General features: G+C 42.1%; 1 protein-coding gene across 1 annotated transcript in view; it reads right to left on the minus strand.

Annotated features, from left to right (window-relative positions):
* ANO4 (anoctamin 4) overlaps positions 1-17,753 on the minus strand; it is a 454,720-nt gene that overhangs the window by 9,553 nt on the left and 427,414 nt on the right. The window contains exons 25-26 of the mRNA XM_075553208.1: positions 11,474-11,626; positions 9,854-10,001 (exon numbers count right to left, since the gene is read on the minus strand). Of these exons, the coding sequence (XP_075409323.1) occupies positions 9,854-10,001; positions 11,474-11,626 (301 nt within the window). The remainder of the gene's footprint in view (positions 1-9,853; positions 10,002-11,473; positions 11,627-17,753) is intronic.

Here is a 17,753-nt window from a genome sequence, read left to right on the forward strand (position 1 = left end):
GATGAAGACGAGTCCATCTGCTCCCAGAAAGGTTAACAGCGCACAGTGACATTGGGTCTCTATGAATTAGAATGGGCTCAGTGGTGGTGGTTTCTTTTTCTCTTTCTTTTCTTTTTGTTTAACCTTAAACTGTCAATAACTTGACTTAAAAACAATCGATGCCTTGTTGATTATTCGCTGTCACAGACAGGGAGTCAGTTATTGCTAATATAGAAGATTATCTAACAGGGTAATTAATGTAGTGGTGTCTTTTCAGGAGCTGAGCAATGTGAAAAGTAAAGATGCTCAGAAAACAGAGATCAGAGTTCACTCCTCTTCCTTTATTCGTATATCACAAACCACCCTTGATGCAGTGCATCAAAGGTGCTGGCTGCATGGTTACAAGTTGAGCTGACACCCCCAAGGTCAGCAGTTTGAAGCCACCACCCACGCTGCGGGAGAAAGAAGAGGCTTCTACTCTCACAAACAACTACCACCCGCAACCCTCAGGGGCAGTTCCAACCTGTCCTACGGGGCTGCTAGGAACTGGCACGGACCCCATGGCAGTGAGTTTGGTTTGGTGGCACAGTTCTTGTTTACAAAGCGCTATTGAGAAAGATGAAAAATAAATGAAACACCACTCAAAGGGACATTCCCCTTCCCAATCAATTAGTAAAGAGTAAACATTTGTGGAGGGAGGGTAGAGTGGAAAGGGGAAACTGATTACAAGGATCTACATATAACCTCCTCCCTGGGGGAGGGACAACAGAAAAGTGGGTGAAGGGAGACTTCGGACTTTGTAAGACATGACAAAATAATAATAATTTATTAATTATCAAGGGTTCATGAGGGAGGGGGGATTGGGGAGGGAGGAGGGAAATGAGGAGCTGATACCAAGGGCTTCTGTGGAGAGCAAGTGTTTTGAGAATGATGAGAGCAATGAATGTACACATGTGCTTGACACAATGAATGTATGTATGTATTGTGATAAGAGTTGTACGAGCCCCTAATAAATGTTTTTAAAAAATAGAAAAAAAAGAGTAAACATGTTTGAATAATTTTTAAGCTCCTTTAAATAATGTCAATGACATATCCAAGCTGGAAACATGCCTTCCATGCGTGATTACCTCTTCTGGGTGCATTAGACATGGGCTCCATGTACAGTCACACAGTTATCTGCTGTGCACATTTTTTTCCAAACCTTTTTTTCTATATCATTTCCATCATCCAAGAGAAGAGGGGCTGATCATATGGGTTGCCTGTCAATTCATTTCATGAATTCTTCTTACTGTGGGGATATCTCCAAGTCCCTAAGGGACACAAACAGTTTGTGCTCAACTGAAAACCTAAAGATAGAACTTCTCCGGTGGATGTCCAAGACGGTCACTCTTTAATGGCGTAGAAAGCTTTGTCTTTCTCCTGTGAAATGGCTGGCGGTTTCAAACTACTGGCCTTGTGGTTAGCAGCCCAACTTTAACCCCTTATGCCACCTGGGCTCCTAATGACAATCCTGAATGTGTTTAATAGAGGCAATTCAAACCCATCCAGCAGCTCCACGGAAGAAGGGTTGAGTGACGTCTTTCCATAAAGCTTACAGCCAAACCCTTTGGAGAAGCTCTGCTCTGTAGCACACGACGTTGCTAGCAGTCCCGAATCAGCTTGATGGCAACACCCCTTTGTTGTCCCCTCTCCCCGCAGGTTATGGCAGAATTTTATTATTGCCAACATCATGAATAATAATGAAGCTGTCCATTTGGAGATTTCCCACACTCGCATGAGTAAAATGTAGCCAACAGTGTCCTTGTGTCAAGTGTCTGTGACTCAGGTTGCTGTCAGGAGCGCTGTACAGCAGCACTGTTCTCCTTACCAGCTCGAGATGAGAAATAGGGAAGAGAAAATCACACTGATGGTCAGGGAGAAGGGAGAGCTACCAAAGAATGGGATGAGAAAAAGGAAGAGTTATCTATGAATATGAAGGAATGAAGTCAATTGTCTTCAAGGGTTGGTTGATGGCCTTGGAAGGCGTATGCAAAACAGGAGGTTCAGAGACAGTCTCAGGTTAGGGTAGTGTTGTTTGGATTGGGATGTACATGGCTTCCAAATGACAGCCAATAAGCACACATTCACTGACGTGAGAATTCTTCTTCTTTTTTTTAATTGGAAATAACTTTTATTCAATGCAAAATGTATTTTCTATGGCAAAACTAGAGTTTTTTTCTCTAATTTCCTGTCTAGATTTTTAAAAAAAATCATTGTATAGGGGGCTCATACAACTCTTATCACAATCCATCCATTCATGTGTCAAGCACATTTGTACATTTGTTTCCATCATCAATCTCAAAACATTTCTTTCTACTTGAACCCTTGGTATCAGCTTGTTTTTCCCCTCCCTCCCAAACCTTTGAGAATTATTCTTTTAAAGCCACTCTTTACCTCATCTTCAATCCTTTAATTCAGGGGACGTGATGGCCCAGTGACCGTAAGAGAAGGTTTTCAGGAAAAACACAGAACCAGAAGTTGAATTTCAAGACAAGGTCCTGACCACTTGTCTACCAGTCGGTCACACTGTGGTGCCTTTCGTGTGGCTGTGATGCTGGAAGCTGTGTCACTGGTATTTCATATGCCAGCAGGGTCACCCAGAGTGAGCAAATATCAGAAGATTCCAGACTAAGATCAGACTACTACAAATGAATAGGCTGTCTACTTCATTGGATATGTTAGGGAGCTAGCTTAGGGACAGGTGGGCTGTCCTTCCCATGCCTGCAAAGGCCCCCGATGGAGGAGGTTGGAGAGACATCAGGCAACCATTAGACACCTAAGAAGACCCCAAACTGTGTGCTCACACTCAAGCCCCCAAGCCAGGCAGGAGATACACCCGAGTGTCCAAACTAGTCCCAGGCTCATGACATCATCCAGGTGGGGTTAATTCAGCCAATGAGTTCAACCACGCCTCCCCCAGCCAGGGGTGGGCTAGAATAAAGGCAGGAACACTCTCCGGCTTGATTTCTTGCCCTCTCACCCTCTTGCCTCTTGATCTCCAGTATTCTTCAGTCCTGCACATGTGGGTGCTCTCTTCCGCGTGGTGGGTTCATGCCTAGTGGTGAACCCCAGCACAGCTTCTGCGTGACTTGGCATCCTTTCCAGAAATAGCTTATATCCCTTTGAGACTGTAAAACCTGAAACTTGTAAAACCAATCCTGCCCCAATAAAATGATTTAAACAAACAAAAACCCAACCCTGCCTTTCACTGCAGGCTAGGCCAGAGCATGTACACAGGTATAGATAAGAGGTCAGGACACTTGGGATCTAGGTCAGATAAACCCTCAGGAACAGAAATGGTATCAATATCAGGGGGGTAGGGCGAAAGTGGGAAGAGGAAGGGGGAAGAAACCTTGGGGGAAGGGAGACAGCGGTCAGTGTAAGATATGAAAATAATAATAATTTATTATTTATCAAGGGGTCACAAGGGTGGGAGGGCATAAAAAGAGGAGCTAATACCAAGGGCTCAAAAGAATGTAAGTGTTTAGAAAATAATGATGGCAAAATATGTACAAATATGCTTGATACAATTGATGCATGGATTGTTGTAAGAGCTGTAAGAGCCCCCAATAAAATTATCTTAAAAAAAAAGATGCCAGTTTAACCATTAAATTCTCAGATTTTGGTATTATTAAAAATCATTTGCTAATCTCGAAGATATGCAATAGCACTTCAATGCTGCTTTAATTTTAATTCACTTATTTATGGATACTTTTGCATGTTTATTATTTTTTTCTGTGTGAGAAAGATCATATTCATTGCCTTCTTACTAGAGTTGTGACATCTTTCATATATGGAAGAGCTATTTGTGTAATATATATATATATACACACATACATACTCTGATTTTAGTTGTAATAAAAATGCTGATTTGTCATTTGCAACAAACAAACAAACAAACAAACAAACAAACAAACAAACACACCCTGAAACTTGTCCTGTCCTTCATAAACACTCACTTGGATCACACAACGTGCTTTGGTGTGAATTCTTTCAGTGAAACAAAGAACCAGCGTACAACCTACTCGAGAAACCTAACGGAATTAGCCCCTGAAGACCGAGTAGGTAGCAACAGACCACTGTCAGAGACTGAAAAACTCATGGATAGCAGCGGAACACTGTCAGAGAAAGTGCCAGAAGATACGCCCCTCACTCAGAAAGCCCCCTATGACCGAGGAAGAGCTGCCTTCTAAAGTAGAGCCGCTCATAATAATGTGGATGGAGTAAAAACTCTGGGACCTTGTTTGCTGATGCGACAAGAATGAGGGACAGTGAAAAATGACGAAGTCCCTCAGCAAGCTGGATTGACAGTGCCTGCAATGACCGGCTCACACAGAGGCACAATCGTGAGCCTGGCCCAGGCCCGGGCGTGTGCTTCATTCTGCTGTATACCTCGTCTCTGTGAGTTGGAACGGGCTCCACAGCACTTAACAGCAACAACCGATCAAACTCTACACCACGTCTGTGAATTTTTCTGTATTGGAATTTTGCTACCAGATTTGCCTTTAAGGTTTTGGATCCTGTGACTGGACTGTACACTGCATGGGGATAAGAACCAAAGAAGGAAGAGCAAAGGACATAGGAGTCAGTGGGTTATCTTTAAAGTCAAGTATGCGGTGCAGATGAAGCTACTCAACTACAGAGATACAGAGAGTTGAAAGCAGACTTCTGACTGGTAATAACAATATTAGATACGGTGAGCAAGTAAATGGAAACTTCTGTACAGCAAACTTTGTAATGGCTTGACATTGCCCTAAACCACTGGTGTAGAGTTTCTCCAGGTATACTGTTTGTGGTTCATTAAGATATTTGAGTAATTCTATTCAAATTGGAGCATCGGGTCCTTGATCAAGGCCGTAAGTCGTTATGCCATCTTTGTCTCTATGAGAAAACCAGCTGTGATTTATAATAATGACACATTGTGTCATAATAAAATATTTCAGAATCCTAAGATCTGAATATATCTGGTAACAAAGTAATTAGCTTAATACATTTGGTTAGGGGGAAAAAATCATGCTTCTTACTTTCGTTTCATTGGGTTGATTGCCATTTTGCATAATTCTGATGGTCAGAGCAACTTTCTACTCTGCGTCTTTAATGTTACTTAAACATTTTTGGCCTCCTAAGGTCTGCTTAGAGATGACTTCCATTTCTTTGCCAAAAGATTCAGCTAAAGATACCTTGAAAAAGCTGGTAACCTCATTTTTTGAACAAGGAGCAATCTGAACGTGGGCAGAGGCCCAGGAATGAGCCTGGGCAGGCTGGTGCTAAATAGAAGGAATGTCTCCAGAGAACACATGAAAGCACTTGGAAAATTACCCTGGAATGTGGATGTTGAACCGATGGATTGCACTACGTGGTGAGCCCAGGGGTGTCAGAGCAGGACCGTGCTCCCGAGGGTTTTCAATGAGTGATTTTTCAGAAGACGCTCACCAGGCTTTTCTGCCTAGTTACTTCTAGGTCAACTTGAATCACTAACCTTTCAATCTGTGGCTAAGTACATTATCCTTTTATAGCAGCCAGGGGCTCCTTTCAAGATAGAGATCTATTTTTGGGGAGGGGGGAGTAAAACTCACCATGTGGAGAAAATTGACTCCAGTCTTGGGATTCTTTTAAAATTTTTTGTTTGTTTATTTGTTTGTACCTGTGGAGGGGAGGTGGGAGGAGGAGGCTGGGGCCATAGCAGTCGGAATGATGGGGGGTTATCCCCCTGGCTCCCTCCCTACCTCCTTCCCTTCCTGCTGTCTCTCTCTGAGGGCTGGGGCTGCTGTCGCCACTATCCCACCATCCCTCCCCAACACCTCGAAAATGTTATGTATGTTTTACTTTTGTTATTGTTGAGACTATACTCAGCAAAACACACACCAATGCACTCATTTCCACAACTATTCCTTAGTGACACTACCTTCTCTGATTCTCTTCTTTTCTGAGACGTACCTTCCTCATTAGCAGGCTCTCTGCCCCATGAGGTTCCTATCTAATTTTTGGATTTGCTGCTGCCAATGTGATCTCGGGAGGATAATTTTTAAATACTATAAAGCTCAAGGTAGACATTTTTTAAAAAACTAGTTAAGCTAAGCTACTATTTGGCCGAAGAAGAATCCATGCATTTGAAGGGTGGTGCTGGAGGAGAATATTGACAGTACCACGGACTGTAAAAGACAAACCCATCTGTCTTGGAAGAAGTACAGTGAGAATGCTCCTTAGAGGCAAGGATGGCAAGACTTATCTTACGTACGTTGGGCATGTCAAGAGAAACCAGTCTCTGGAGAAGGACTTCATGCTTGGGAAAGTGAAAAGGAGGGAGGCCCTCAATGAGATAGACTGACACAGAGGCTGCAGTAATGGGCTCGTGCAGTGAAATACTGTCTTGTTCCCCCTTGTGTGTGGGTGTGGGGGGAGTGCTGTTTGGGTGCAAAGACAATGCATAAACCCAGTGTGACTGCTTGCATGTTTCAGCCACTTGGTGCAAATGCCTAGTGGTAAGAGGCTCCCTTGCTGAGCACAACATGAATCTCTTGCAGGCCAGAATGTGCTTGTGTGGGAGAATGTTTGCTAATCAAGAATCATGAAAACTTTGTCATGAAAACTGAAGTCTTTGTGCTCTAGAATAGCCGCTGCATTTGAACTTTTGTAAACTGTCTCCTTTGGCTTGCAGATAAAAACCAGTGAGCAGAGATGCTCAGGACTCTTCTCTGCTGCGAGGATCTCTCCCTCTTGACTCAGTCTTGTGTCTTGAGTGGCTATTCCCTGGATCTCAGTAGCTCCCTGCTGACTGGAGCGCTCCAGGCTCAGGCATGGGAATGGTTGTGAGGATGGCGCAGGACCGCGCAGTATATCTTCTGTCCTACGCAGGGCGCTGTGGGTCCGAACCAGTTTGATGGCAAACAACAACAATTTGGCTTTCAGAAGACATCAGGGGGTATTTTTGGTTCAAGGTTTAAAGCAAATTTCAGGGGCACAGTTTCAGGGGTTCATCCAGCCTCAGTGGCTTCTGAAATCTGAGAGTATCAGAAGGCTTGGCATTCTTGTTTCCTGACTGCTTCACTGCATGTCCCTGAACACACAGCCCCTGAGCATCTGTGATATCACAGATGAAATCCGTCAGCTCATAAAGTTTATACTCTACTGGGGGAAAAACCACGCAACAGGCACAAATGGCATGGGGGCAATTAGGACATGTGTTGTCATAAGGTCCCAAGTACGCGGGAACCATGGACACGTGAACGAAATTCTCACCTATGAGGAAGCTGGCAACACTGGGAGAACAGTCAGAATGAGAGCTGGAGGAGACCGAAATGTTGGAGAATGGCAGGTTGGAGCAGATTTGTACTTGGGATCTAGTGTCCATTTAAATGGAAATGTGGTATTTCCACAGCTAGATTAATGATGTGGGAGTTGACTATGTCTGCCCCAACAGCCGATAGCAGTGAAATTATTGGCAATGCTGTCCTACGAGTTCCGTTATTTCTAAGCTAGAAAAAGAAATCACTTGAAAAATATACTAGAGTCACTGCTGGGCACATAATAAGATTCATGAAGAAACATGCACAAATATAACTACCTGTAAATGAGAGAAAAGATCAATGGATCAGAAGAAAAAAGGCATATATAGAAATGCTCAAAGTAGGATAAGATCCTTAATCAAAGAGAAAAGTTCTAAAACAGTCCTGGAGGGTCTGGTAAAACAGGGTTAAGGAGACTACAAGATACAGTTTAATAACCACGAACACAGTCTTAAATCTTACAGGTCGTTAAAATCCTACAGCTTTGATCTAGTACTCATGGGGTATTAACATTCCCACTTTATTTTTGTGAAAACAAAGCAAAAATCAAGGCCCACCTGGGCACAGGCTTTAACCACATTTGGAGCTCAGGAATGGAAGGAACCAAGTGGCCATGGGGGCTCAAAACAGGGGTGTTTGTGCTTCCACGAGGTTGATAATCACTCAATAGAATGGTTTGCAGATTCTGGGCTGGGAGCACCGAGTGGGAAGTCAGAGGCCTGGTGGTCCAGGCTCAGTCGTCACTTGACCTCCACCAGCTTCTCTCTACTCTGCCTTGTGGTTCTGGATTTAATTACTCAACCTTCTCACAAAATGTGGATAATAACACACACCCCACTCTCAGTGTTTCAAGAATTAAATGCAAACTAATTACAAAAGTAGTTTGAAGCCAAGCAGAAAATGTGGGAAACAGTTGAAGTTGGAACGAGATGTCTGGATAGTATTACCTGAGTCTTTAAATCCATTTTAAAATGGGAAGGTATGATGACTAGCCTGAGCCACAGCATTTTCAATCAGCTTGTTGTACGTGTGCCAAAGCTGGATAATGAATACAGGAGACCGAAGAATGGATAGCTTTGACTTCAGGGGTTGGTGATAATTTTATGGCAATTAAGAAATAGACCAGGGACTGCCTGCCAGAAGTATCTACCTTGCAGAAGGACCAACCAGAAGGGCCCTTAGAAGGAGGATGGGGACATTTTTGTCTGACAGATTTTGGATAGGTTCACAGGACAAAGGCATCGTGCTTGATAAAGCAGAGGGTCAGCCAAAAGGAAGGCCTTTAATAAGCTGGACAGACACAGTGGCTGTAGCAATGGACTCAAAACTAGCCGCGATGACAAGGCCGGCCCAAGGCCAGAGCGAGTTTGGTTCGGTTGTGCACAGGGTTGCTAAGAGTCAGAACCCAATGGTGCTGAACGGCAATAACAACAGCATGATTGCTTAAAGATGCTAGCTAATTAGAGCTTAATGGCTACATTGTATTTCAGTAAATCCATTTTCAAAAGCATCTTCAAATAACTGGACTGTGAGCTTTATCACATTCCTCAATTATCCATGCCTTACTGCATTTCTGTAGGATTAATAATTAAATTGGATGCAAGCCAGGTAATAAACTACATGAATTCGTTTGACTTGAATGGCATCTCATATTTGGTGGCTCTTTACTCTTTGGGACTAATTGAATTATAATGGCCTAAGGGACAAATTAATGTGCAGTCTAGTATACCAGGAGGCAGCAGTGCCCGTGGGATGCTTTCTGGGGAATTGGGAAAACTTATGATCTTCAAACACACTCACTTTGACGTTCAGACATTTAGATCCCACAATTAGAATGCGATCATTTTGCCTTTAGCCAATTAGGGATACCCTCCCTCTAATTAACATAGGTTGTATGTTAAGATTTCTCCGCCCATTTTCAGGGTGTAGAAATGAAGTGGGCTACATTGTACTTTTGTCTCTATCTAGGCATGATCAATCCCAGAAGTGGACTGGTACTTGGGAACCACTGAGGTGATGTCATAAAATTGACTCCCCGCTCTAAGGGTAGGGTGAGTCGATTCAATATAGGTACTGGTTGGGTTGGGAGCCAGGAAAGAATCATGCACTTACTTATTCTATAAGTATTTATTGAGGGTTGACGGGACCTGGTAGATGGCAGTGCATTTCCACGTAATGTTTTAGTAATATACATTCTGCGACACAGATGAATCAAAATGCAATTTTCTTTTACGAACTCAGAAATGACATAACTACACAGTATAGCATACAATACACATGAACACAATGTACATTTTTAAGTTAATAGATGATGACATGGGTCAGGGAGAATGATGATCCAATGATCTTAATTTTTATTCCATCTGAAACCCGTGGGAGTTGTGTGATCATCAACCCCCTTAGTAAGCCTGCTTTGCCTGACAGTGTTACTACCATTTCCCTCACCACAGGCCCTTTCATCCTAGGCTTATGTCCCCACACTGCAGGCCTATCGGCTGAGTTCCCATCACCCCTCAGTGGAGACCGTGGTGGTTTCATGACAAACTTACTTTTGCCCAGCTTCTCCTTGGCCTGCACAAGGTCCATACTTATACGCATACACCAGGCGAGGGATGAAGTCAGATGTGATCGCTATGACAAATGCATTCGTAATGACAGAGAGGATCCCAATGCCTTCCAGAATTCCATACCAAATTCCTGTTCAAAGAGAAAGGTTAGTTCCAGATGCAAGAGCAGTAGCAGCAAGAGACAAGTGGAGTAACTAGCTTTCATTAGTGATTTCCCTAGGTCCTATCATCTTCCTAAATACATATAGTCCCTGACTTAGGACAGGATTCTGTTGTTGACCTCTTTTATAAGTCTGTTCTGACACAGGTTGAATACCTCATTTAGTTTTATTTTGATGGCTTTATCGATATTTTTATAAATGTAATATTTATTTGTCTTTAGGGGCTGGGTCATTACATATAATGTATAGATATATTTTAATGCATACACACGCTCACTGCCATTGAGTTGATGTTGACTCATAGTGATCCTATAGGACAGGGTAGAACTGCCTCTGTGGGTTTCTGAGACTGTAACTCTTTATGAGAGTAAAAAACCCCATCTTTTCCCCTTTAATACATATATACACAGATCCATACAATACATAGATCCATACAAAAATGGACTGCAATGACCATCCTGTCAGTCACTGTATTAACTTCATGTGTGGGAGGTTCAGGATCGTCCAGATAATTCCTGGGAATAAGGATGGTGTTCCTAGTAAGAAAATTAGTGAGGGTCGTCTGGTCCTTTTATGCACTACGACACTGTGTACAGTAAATGTTACTAATAGTAATACACACACACAGCAGTCCTAAGTGTGGTTTGTCATAACACAAATGTGTTATAAACTGGGGATTACTGCACTGGAACTTGACACCAGGGGTAAGAATTTGTGCTGTCAAACACTGCCATTGAAGGTGTCACTGCTCATGAGTGGACTCAGGACAAGATGTAAGCTGGGAAATTATGATCACTGGTCTGGCACCAAAACACCATCTGATGAGATGGGCAGACACAATATTCAGAAGTGCTCAGTAGGCTATGGATTGAATAAGTATGGATAGGGTCTCATACATCCCATACAGGACCTTTGAGGACCCAGTTTCTCATGCATTGACCCATGGCAAGTGCTCATCAGAAGCACTTTTATCACATACAAAAGCTAAAGACCGCAGGGAGCCAGGAACATCTACATTCAGTTGTCTTCCACCCACAGGGATCGAGTGCCCGCAGGGCTAAACTTAGGATGCTGAAAGGAATAACTGAGTAAGGACTGCACTGTACTCAACTCGGCATCAATGGTCAAAGACAAAACAGCAGCTTTTCCCAGTGGTTGGGAAAGCTGGATTGTGTTTAAATGTGATTCAAGCAAACAAAGTTTACTCTTGGGGGCAAAACAACGTTGACCCAGTGGAAGCCTACTTTAAAAATGGAAACAAGGGACAATACATCAAAATTTTAGATCCTGAAGTCTTAAGATAGAAATAAACAGATTTATAATGAACCATTTTACCACCAGATTTTTTTTCTGAAAGGGAAGGAGCAGGACAATGAAGTCTGGGAATTCTTTGACAAGATGGTTAATATCTTTCAAAATAAACATACCCAATCCAACTTACCTATATCTTTGGCCCTTGAAGCTAAAGGTCGTCTCCACTGTGTGACAAATTTGTAAGCGTCCAGTCGGATTTCAATTATGTTATTCAGTAAGGCCAGAAGTGGTGCTAGGGGAAAAGCTGCCACGAAGATCGTTGTGAATCCAAACTGAAGAACTAGGGAAGAAAAAAGAAAAGAGAACATATACCCTTATTGGTTTTCCATTTATAAAATATAATAACCTATGTCTTTGTCTTATCCTATACTTTTCTCACCACAGAAGCACACGGGACACTGGATAAAGAAGCACTCCTAGGCCTGTGAACCTTGACATCCCGGAAGCACCAAAAACACCTAGAGCTCAGGTGTTGTTTACTACATACCATTCTTCACTCAAAGGACCAGGACTCCACTAAGAAATGGTTCATGCCAGGGCTACAGCAGTGAAAATACAGGAGACATCTGGAGTATCTTCTGATGCCAGGAGGCAAGGAAATGCTCAAGAAATGCGGGGACAAATGAAAAAGACAGAGGGTCAACTTGACGGTGCACCCATTGGCCAAAGCAGGCACAATTTGGGGGAAAGCCAGAACCGAGTAATAAGACAAAGAATAAAGTGAGCAGCTTGGAGTTCTATACGAATGTGAATCAGTCAGTCAGTCAGTCAATGAAGGGCGGGGGGGGGGAAAGAAACAGCTTTTTCTTATAGCAGAATTCTGATTAATAAGGATAGATGGAATGAGGAAGACAGAAAATTAGCATTAGCAAACACCACCTTAATTAATATTGTGGGAAAAACTCAAAACCAAACTCACTGCCATCAAGTTAATGGCAACCCATGGCAACCCTATGCGACAGGGTAGAACTGCCTCTGTGAGGTTGAGACTATAACTCTTCAAGGGAAAAGAAAGCCTCATCTTCGAACTGCTAAACTTGCAGTTAGTAGCCCAACATGTAAACACTATGCCAGCAGGGCCCTGTTATTATGGGCAAGAAACACACACACACACACACACACACACACACAAGTGGGGAAAAGTATGAAAAAAAGAAGGTATCTACATATTTGGAAAAATACTAATTTTATGTTGAGAAACTTGACAAATATCCCTTTAATCAAGTGATCAAAGTTACTATCAGCATTATAGGATATAAATCCATCACAATATAGTCTCTTGATGTCAAATAATCAGATGGTTAAAAACAAACAAAATAACCAAAAAATCATTGATGGGAATCATGGACTCCAAAAAAAGTATTTGACTGAATACATGGCTATATATTTTCTACTGCTTTTCCTTTTTTGTATTTATTATATAAATCAATATTTCCAAAACAACATCTAATATCTACAGACCATGATTTTATGTACTAGGTTCTACCCTAGCTACATCACATATGAAAGGGATTTAAAAAGCTTGCGTGTAAGTGGAGCTTAAAGATAATAGAATTTTTCCATGAACTTTCGGAGGTCCTTTTGTATATTAACTAATTTAATTTTCGCAACAATCCTATGGAGTAAGTACTACTATCATCCTCGTTTTACAAGTGAAAACAAACTCAAGCAGAAAGAGGTCATCTGACCTTTCCAAGACAGATAACTAAGAAGTCTTTCTGACCTGCGCAGTACGACTCTTCTCTTGCTGTCTGTCTCCTATTTCTGGTCACATTCGGACTCAGTGACAGCTGGGTAGCATTTCACACACCCATAGATAAAGGCAGTCCTCTTGGTTTGATCCCTGCTTTCACTCTTTCCTTGGTGACTCTATCTACTACCATATTTTCATGATCCACTCTGGCAAGAGTTCCTAACTTTACTTCTCTAACCCTCACTTCTCTGCTAAGAGAATTTCCAGTTGTCTTCTGCTATGCTACATACACAACATTCTCCAATCGAATCTCCGAGTCTTATCTTTAAGCCTGCTACTCCTTTCCTGGTTAACCCCTACCGCACCCCTATCTCAGAGTTTGCTCAGATAAAAGCCAGGTCTCAGCTCCACCTTCAGACCGCTAGTCTCTAAGTTCCAACAGTTAGACTTCAGAAACATGTTTCTTGCCTCTTCCTCCTTTCCGCCACCTCTACGTGATCAAGTTTAGGGGCTGATTTTCTTGTTTTCTAGGACCCAAACTTGAACCCATCCTCTAATTATGCTGCTGTCAGTCTGCTTAAAATGCTGGCAAAATACTGTTACTCATTATTGCCCTGCTCAAAACTTTCCACTAGGTTCTCATAGTCCATAGAATACACCCCCCAATATTCTCCATGTTATTCCAAGAGCTCAACAAATGGGCTTTACGCAAATTTCCAAGTTTTGTGTGCAAACATGCCCCTGCCCCAAACAGGTCTTCCGTATAACCCTCGCCCAGGCAAACTACACTGGGTTCTCGGGGATGTACCACATGGTGCTTCTGCTAGTGCTATTCTCTGACAGGATGCTGTTCTTCCTTTATGAGCAAGCTCAAATGTGTCCTCTACTACAGTCTTCCTCAATTGGAATGAATTATTCTTTCCTAAGGAGCTTCCCCAACTCTATTCAATGTCCACCACAGAAATGATTTAGTCAGGCGGCCAGTTGACTCTTTTTCTACGGCGCTGGGTTTCATATAGTGCAATAGTGACTTCTTTTTAAAATTTCCTATATACTAAAGGGTTTGTGTATGGAAGGTAGTAAATAAGGTTCCAATAATGCTTGCTCGATGATTTACATGTTGTTACAATGAAAAATGTTCAGGAAGCTCAAGCAAACCTACCTAGTGGCAATCACCCTGGCAGAGAAAATTCTTATAATCACGGAGTCACGTGGAGACTATCAATGAAAACATGAGCCACACTCAAGAGCCGTTCTCTAAAGCCGGGTTTCTAATACTGCAAAGCTTAAAGGAACAAGACAGCTTGCTTAGTTCTCGGGTAGTTTTGATCTGACACCTAAAAAATTAGTGATCAAATTAAACACGATGACCATTTACTCAAATCAACTACTTTTGCGTAACACAGATGTGCCTTACGTGACATTGGTATTGAAAATAGGAACTAGGATATGCCTGAGCTGCCGACTGCAGAGTGGGGGGTTCAGGAAAGACACTTGGTACAGTATAGAGATAGCTGAATTATTATTTTAAAAAAATTTTGGAATAAACATTTAAGTATATAAAAAAAATCACAGTGAGTTATGTAACAAGCTTCCAGGTACTCACCATTTGGTATTAACCCTTGGTAATATTTTGTCATACCCACTCCATATCTTTAAAGGATTAAAATCAATGAAATATTTACATAAGAATTGGAGTCTCCTTTATTCTTTTCCCAATTGAACTCTCTTCTCTCAACGGAGGAAACAAATGACATAAATCTGGGATAAATTCTTCAGGCTCATTTCTATGTAAAACGTAATTGCAAAGACATAGAAAAATTAATGATATACTTTGTATTTTTAAATGCCTTTAGAGTGTAGGTAAGTGATATAATTTCCTACATCTTTTTGTCCCTTTCATTTCACATGATGCTTCTGAGATCTCAGTATGACCATCATGTTGTTGGTACTGTGAGGTTCTGCTGAGTCAGTTCCAGCTCGTAGTGATGCAATGCACAAGGGAACAGAACACTGCCTGGGGGCCTGTGTATGCCCTTCATTGTCATGTTGGAGCTCACTGTCACAGCCACTGTGTCACCCCATCCATCCAAGGTCTTCCTCTTTTTGGCTGGCCCTTGACCTCATCATCCCTTTTCCAGAGACTGGCTTCTCCTGGTAACATGTCCAAAGAACATGAAGCACCATCTCACTATCCTCATGCTTAAGGGGAATACTAGCTGTATCTCTCCCAAGTCAGGTGTTTTTGTTGTTCTGGCAGCCCACACTCTATTCTTCACCAATACCATAACATTCCATGCATCACCTCTTCTGCAGTCTTCCTTATTCATTGCCCAGTTTTCATAGGCATGTGAGGCTATTGAAAATTCTGTTTGGGTTCGGCCCATCTTCGTCCTCAAAGTGACATCCTTGCTCTTCGACACTGTAAAGAGGACTTGTACAACGGATTTGCCCAATGCCATACGTCCTTTGATTTAACTGCTGCTTCCATAGCTTCTGATTGTGGATCCAAGACAAGTGAACTCCTTCCCAACGTCAATCTTTTCTCCTTCTGTAAACCATGACGTTGCCTCTTGGTCCGGTTGTGAGCATTCTGGCTCTCTTTTAAAGGAGTCACGATCTATACTGAAGAGAGAGACTTTGACTCTCATCATCAGGTGCTCCAAGTCTTTCTCACTTTCAGCAGCAAAGCGGAGCGATCTGCATATTAGTTTGTTAACAAGTCTTCCTCCAATCCTGATGAGGTGCTCATCATCCATCTAGCTTTTTAGCTTATTTGCTCAGAATAAGTATGGGGCAAGAACACCACCACACACATCATATCCTTCCCGGTTTAAGTTGTGCAGCATTGCCTTGTTCTTCTTGAATGACTGCCTCTTGGGCGATGTATAGGTTTTGCAGGAGCACAACAAAGTGAACTGGGATTCTCATCCATGGGTGGTTATGATTCCCATTGCTACAAGTCTTTGCACAGTCAATAAAACACAAGTACATGCTTTTCTGGTGTCCTCTGCTTTCAGTCTTGATCCATCTGACACCAGCAGTGATAGCCCTTCTTCTACAACATCTTCTGAACCAGCCTGACCTCCTGGCAGTTCCCTGTGATGGACTGCTACAGCTGTTTTTGAATGATCTTTATCAAAATATTGCTTGCATGCAATATGATGCTATGGTTTGATAATTTCTGTACTCTGCTAGGTCACCTTTTTTTGAAATGGGTACACATATAGATCGCTTCAAGCTGGTTGGCTGGGTGGGTTACCAATTTCTTGGCATAGACTAGTACGTGCTTCCAGCACGTTGGTACACATATAGATCTCTTCAAGCTCTTGGCATAGACTAGTATGTGCTTCCAGCACCGCAATAGTACATCAAAACATTTCCGTTGGTTTCCCATCATTTCTTGGAGCCTTGTTTTCTTCTAATACTTTCAGTGCAGTTTGGATTTTTCCCTTCAAGATCACTGACTCTTGATTATATGCTACCTTTTGAAATGGTTGAATATCAAACAATTCTTTTTGGCATAATGACTGTGTCTTCCTCCCATCTTCTTTTGATGTACTTCCTACACTGTCCAATATTTTGCAGAAAAATCTGTTCATATAGCAACCAGATGATTAGAATTTGTCTGGTGTTCTTTTAGCTTCACATATGCCAAATACATTCTTCCTTTTTGTTTGTCTTACTTCAGGTCTTTGCACATTTCATTATAGTGCTTTATTTTTTCTTGAGTATCTCTTCCCACAGGTGTAGTCTGTGAGATGTAGTCTGGTGCGGTCCACATATATGGTTGACAATTACGTTGTTGACACATTGTATTTGCCACGAAGGACTCGTTGATCTTGCAAACTTCTATCACACAATCTCAGCTTCATTTCTATCAACCAGACCATATCTTTGAAACACTGATCCATTTTCTTTGTTTCCACTTTGACATTCTAAAAACTGACAATTACCTGATTGCACACTTGATCAACTTCAGACTTAAGAAGTTGGGAGAATCCTTTAGTTTCTTCTTCACTAGCTTTAGTAGTTCGTTCATAAAATTTAATAGTTGTATTACCTAGTCTTCCTAGAAGGGGTATAGATATTATCATAGCACAAACAGCAGTGCAGTTCAAGAAAGATCTTTACATGCGCTTTTTGACGATGACTACAACATCATTCTTCTTGGATTTGTCATTCCTGGCATAGTAAATCATACCATTATCTGAAAATGGCCAATACCAGTCCATTTCAGCCCAATAATGCCTGAGAACTTTAGGCATTCCCATTTTATTTTTGCTGATTTCTAATTTTCCTACAGCAGCATCCAAGTCACTGCAGTACAACAAACTGACAGACAAGTGGTGGGATAATTATATGAGGGGGTACCGCCCCCAAAATGAGGGAAAAGCTCTACTGGGTAGAGCTTTTGTAGTGCACATTCTCCCCCCCCCGCAGCCCCCAGGCAAGCATCGAACAAGTCTCTCTTAGTGCACCCAGTGGTGTTAGCTGGGAAGGTTCTCTCTGGTCACAGTGAATATTTTTGTACAAGCAGTTTCCCTCAAACCTCATTTTTTGTGATGGTTGATTTAAGAGAACAGTGTGCAGCCGGGAAATTATTTTCCTGCTTGGGGAAAAATGCTGCAGAAACTGTGATGTTGAATGAACACAGGTTACAAGGACAGTGCTATGGGAAAAACTTAAGTCTACGAGTGGTTTTCTAGTTTCA

The sequence above is a fragment of the Tenrec ecaudatus genome, chromosome 6 (assembly GCF_050624435.1).
Source record: "Tenrec ecaudatus isolate mTenEca1 chromosome 6, mTenEca1.hap1, whole genome shotgun sequence".
NCBI lineage: Eukaryota > Metazoa > Chordata > Mammalia > Afrosoricida > Tenrecidae > Tenrec > Tenrec ecaudatus.